The sequence below is a fragment of the Octodon degus genome, unplaced genomic scaffold, assembly GCF_000260255.1.
Source record: "Octodon degus isolate 3935 unplaced genomic scaffold, OctDeg1.0 scaffold00202, whole genome shotgun sequence".
Lineage (NCBI taxonomy): Eukaryota > Metazoa > Chordata > Mammalia > Rodentia > Octodontidae > Octodon > Octodon degus.
Window position 1 is genome coordinate 905,070 of NW_004524778.1, and position 5,043 is coordinate 910,112.

General features: G+C 41.5%; 1 protein-coding gene across 1 annotated transcript in view; it reads left to right on the forward strand.

Annotated features, from left to right (window-relative positions):
• The first annotated feature begins 181 nt into the window (after positions 1 to 181).
• Positions 182 to 5,043, forward strand: part of Ncam2 (neural cell adhesion molecule 2) — a 559,908-nt gene continuing 555,046 nt past the window's right edge. The window contains exon 1 of the mRNA XM_023704723.1: positions 182 to 236. Within this exon, the coding sequence (XP_023560491.1) occupies positions 182 to 236 (55 nt within the window). The remainder of the gene's footprint in view (positions 237 to 5,043) is intronic.

A 5,043-nucleotide genomic window follows, 5' to 3' on the forward strand; every position in this document is an offset into this window, starting at 1 on the left:
GCCGCCGAGCCGCCGCCGGGATATAGTGCGGCGAGCGCGGCCGCAGTCACTTCGCGAGCAGCGCGCGGGCTGCGGCGCCGGCACCCGAGCGGCGCGGGCTCCACGGGCGGCCGTGCAGCGGAAGGGTCTCTCCGGGCTGGACTAATAACTTTGGGATTGTCCGCCGGTGTCACGTCTGAACATGAGCCTCCTCCTCTCCTTCTACCTGCTCGGGTTGCTTGTCAGTCGCGGGCAAGGTAGGAGTGCGGTGCTTTATTGCATTTACTTCCCCCCTAAACCCAACCCAGAGAGGCAAAGCGGAAGGCACAGGAGGAAGAAAATTAAAGAGAAAAAAAGAAAAGAACTAAAGTTATAGGACTGTTGTGATCTTTATTATTTTAGCTCTATCTTTTGGCTGTTCCTAATATTGTCTGTGTTTCGTGGAGACCCTTCAATGAGAGAAGAAAAAATGCAGATTTGCAGATGGGCATCAGTGAGCCGGAGAGCCAAGCAAACTGCTTTTTCTTCCTTCCTTCTCTTCTTTCTTTCTTTCTTTGATTTTTTTTTCCCTGGGATTTTAGCTTTTTCTGATATTCATTTTCAAAAAAAAAATTGAATGAGTCTGTTGGTGTGTGTTGATACTTAAACATGAGAGGGGTGTTGAAGGAAAGGGTATTAAGATGTTTTACAGAAGCAGTACAAACTATAAGCTTTAAACTCGTTTGTAAAATATTCCTGTTGTGTGCAAGAAATTCAATTCTTAGGGACTTTTTTTTCCCTCTTTCTCAAGACCAATTTCTGAGAAGAAGTGATGATGGCATATTTATGTTGGAAACTAAGAGGGGGCACAGAGGTTGTGTGTAAGAAAGCAAAAGGATGAGATTGGCGATGTGTTGCAGTCTTTCATTTCAGAGCCCCCAGCTCCTCCTCGTTAATATCGAAAACCAGACCTGTATCAGAACGGGAGATTGTAATTACTCTTCCAAGGGATTTTAGGGGTATGGACAACTGGTGGGAGCTTTTATGTCTTGGGGGTGGGGTGGGGAAGACTGGCTTCGTAAAATAACCCGAGGGAGAATTGGAAGAGCTATCTCTGCCGATCTGGGTGGAGGTAGATATGGATTTATCTTCCTTGTATAGATAGCACATAGGCACATGAAATATTTTTGCGATAGATGGAAACAATTTCAACTGTCCACACAAGTTTGGACATGTAATTGGGGAGACAAAATGCTAAAACATGCATTGTGGAAATCTTCAAAAGAGGTGATGGTAGTGACCCTGTGATGCATAATAACTGCAGAAAATGATGCATTACCAGTGTAGCATGAATTTTTAAATAAAATAATAAATTGCAAGATAAGTTAAAATATCTTCACTATATCGATTTTAAGCCTTTCTGGCGTCTTCTGTGTTGCCACTTTTGGCCAGCAGGGGGTGGTAGAACTCCATTTTAAGCCCAGAAACGGTGGTTTGTGCTCTTACAGTCTTTCTATCATTCTTCGGCAGGGCTTGACATTTTGGATGTGAAATCTTCCTTTCTCTGTCCTTCTCCTCCCCAAAGCTATAGTATTAGGGGCTGACACAACGCGACTGAACGCAGATTGTTTGTTCGGAGATAAATGCAAGCGCTGCATATTGCTATAGTTTAGAAAGTGTCTTAGTAAAATGACTCTCCTTTTCCAGGAAGAGAACAGAGCTTGCTATGTTACAGTCTTAGAGAAATTGCAGATACATTCATCTGGAGCTAGCATTGGACCATTCTACTATTCAGACACCCTTGTGCAAAGATGGATGCACACCTAGTCCCTACTGTTTTAGTTTTGCTGATCTGCTAATTGTGTTTAAGTGTGCCTTTGTAGTAGGGGAAAATATTTCACAATAATGAGAAACAGGCTTTGAAAATTGCAATTAAAATACAACTGCAATTAAATAAGTGTAAGTGGTGTGGAGAAATATAAATCATAAAAAAGCGAGTGTATGCAGACTTATGATTGCATTATGAGTTATTTGCCAAAGAAAAATGTCTCACTCATGGATTCTGGGCATTTATCATTCCAGACACTAATTGTGTTGGAATTTAGAGATAGAAGGATCATCTAGGAATGTATAAATTCTGGATTTACATGGTATGTCCCGGCAAGCATAATTTGGGTGTGTATATATCACATATATTTGAAATTGTGTTTTGGCTAATCTCTTACCAGAATTTGAAGTGGTTATAAAGGAGGACTCTGAAAAGGCAGCATGCCTACAGGGGAGCCCATGTTCACTCCTAATGAAGCAGGGTAGGCAGACAGCATCCTTGTGAAGAAGATCTCTCTATCTAGGACAGTTTCAAAATACATGGCTCTCACTGAGGCATAGGTGCATGTTATAGGGACCCGGCTTTGGTGAGAACACACATGTAGGACTTGTTTGCCATGTGCCTTAATGAGGTCAGAGACGCTTGGCTTGGAAATAGAAATCCTAGTCCTGGAGTCTAATTCTTTCACGCTGCTGTTTTGTTCTCTGATTAAGGATGCAGCAGCGAATATCAGACACACCACTGGGAGCTGTCCCCTCTCAGGGTCGGGGGTGGCGAGTGAACCTAGTGGAACTCATAATTTTGTTTTTTCTTTTTTAAATGGGACCATGGAGAAGCCAGCATCCAGTGATCTCTGGGCTTGCCTAGAAACCCTGAAACCCAGCTTGCTGATTTATGCTTCCAACAATATACTTGCAGGGGATTTTATGAAGCATGATTGAAGCGGCAGCTTGGGAAAGTGGTGTGCCGTTAGACTGGGGAAAGGCAACGATTATGTATTCCCTTTTAAGTAGTCAAAACGTTTTGAACCAGAGCAGTTGAAAGGGAGAAAATGATAGGAGTGCAAAACTGACTTAAGTGGATGCCAATACCATAATCAGCTAACGAGGCCTAATAGTTGGACTCCCAACTTTCAACACTATGCTATTGTTCTACTGTACTGAGAGCTCTTTAGTATAGCAGAAAGGCTCTTTTAAAAGCCACTGGCTTCTGCTGCAAGCTTAGGACCTAATGAAGGAAGGCTGGAATTTGTCAGGTTTGATTTTCACTGTCCGTGAAGGGGATATTCTAGAATATTGCTACTTTTGCAATTATTTTTGCTTTCTGTTCAAAATCTGGTCACAGCCTCTGTCATCATAAATGTCAAGTGATAACGTGGGTCTCAGATTAACAGTATATTGCTGTTTGCAATTTTATCAATACAAATTCTCAAGCTGTAGTATGTAAGGGTTTCCTGAAACTTTTTAAATGGTTAAAATGATTTTCCTGTTCTTCTAAAAAACCACCCAAGAATGATAAATCTCCACTTGTTCACATGTACAGAATAAAATCACAGTTGTGCTAAAACCTAAGGTTAGGAACAGTGCTGTTCATCTCTCTTGCAGTCAACTCTACAGAGTTAGAACACTTAAGCCAAAATCATGGGGTGGGAAGTGGATGAAGGGTTCAGTGCGTCAGTGAAGCCAAGCATCTGCTTCCCATTTTGCTTTCTGGGTGACTGTTTTTAAGTCATTGTTCAGTAGAGACATGGACCTTCTAAAATTAGAGCCCAGGTGTGCAAGGCCCATCAAGGAGCGTTCTCCAAACTCATCCTCCCTCTAGGTTGCTCAGAGTTGCAACCTCTCTCAAGTCTTTTCTTTGTGTTATTGTCTTTTTTTTTTCTGCCAGCCTTGCTGTGCAGTGTTACCTTTGAATCAACCGCATATTCATTTGTGCTTAGAGAAGACAGGCTACATGAGTTAGTGTCCTCACTGTCAATGAACCACCCTGAGGATTCCTGCCCTGCTTTATGTCAGAGGAGCTAAGCAGATGTTTTTCTCACTTTCGTTTCTTGCGCTCCATTAGCTGATGCAAAAGGAAGAGAGGTTGGTGGACCCAAGTGTGCATGAGTGTTTTTCCGTGACACGGGGGGTTAATGTTCTCCCAGAGGTTATATCCTACTAGACAAGCAATGAATGGGACAAAAGAACCCCATTCAGTATTATAAAAATGGCAGACTTGATAAAATGCTGTAAATAAAATGCTCTTTCCAAAACCGAGCTCGTTGGTTGTGTGGTCAAGAGGGAGCTGGGGAGTTGGAACCTAGTGACCAAGCCCAACAGTGGCCTTTGCTCATGCCTGGTTGCTGATGAGGGGCAGCGTGAGGAGCAGCACATGAGAGCCAAAGCCTGGGCACTGCAACTAGCTCTGCAGCTTCCTCTGGCTCTCGGCACCTGGGAAATCATTTTAGCTCATCTGTTTTCAGGGTCGTCTCTCATATCCTTGAACTTTTGAGATCAGGAGGAAAGGTACTTGACAAGTGGTAGAAGGACTGGAATTGTTTTTATTTGCCTTGAAATAACATTAATCCATTGGGGGTTGGTGTATGCAAAATTAATGGAATAATTTTCATGTCCTTATGAAGGGAATGTGACTATTTTTCAATTTTTTATTGACCTAAAATCTAAATTTCCTGCAGTCTTTATACCCTCCCAGTTATTTGGAGGATAAGCCTATTTAGAATATTACAAATTAGTTTTAATTTTCCAAATTACATAATAGGGAAACACTTCTTAAAATACAACCAGTGCTGTATTAATTCTAATATTTCTGAATTTATTAAGTGAAGGGATCTTTAATTGTTCAGCCAATAAAAATACTTCACCACGGCACACTTTAAAATACTTTAATAATTCTTAATTATTTATAACTATGATAGTGATACTGTCATCCCAAATAGCAACATATTTCTCAGTTTCACATGTTAATTTTTTCAACGAGAAATTCACCAAATATCAAAAGAAAATTTAGAAAGTTACGATGTAATGAAACAGATTTCTTTGAACTTAAATAAGCGTAATGATGTAGAACTTTGGGAACATTTATAGATGGGATTTTGAAGAACATTATTATTTTTTTTTTCTGTATTTAGGACACAGTCTACAGGGTCTCACTGCCTAGATCGGACTCCTAGTGGTCTGCTTGTGTTCAGTCTCCCAAGAGCTGGGATTACAGGCGTATACCACCACGCCCAGTCTGCGTTGCCCTCTCAGCGCTCC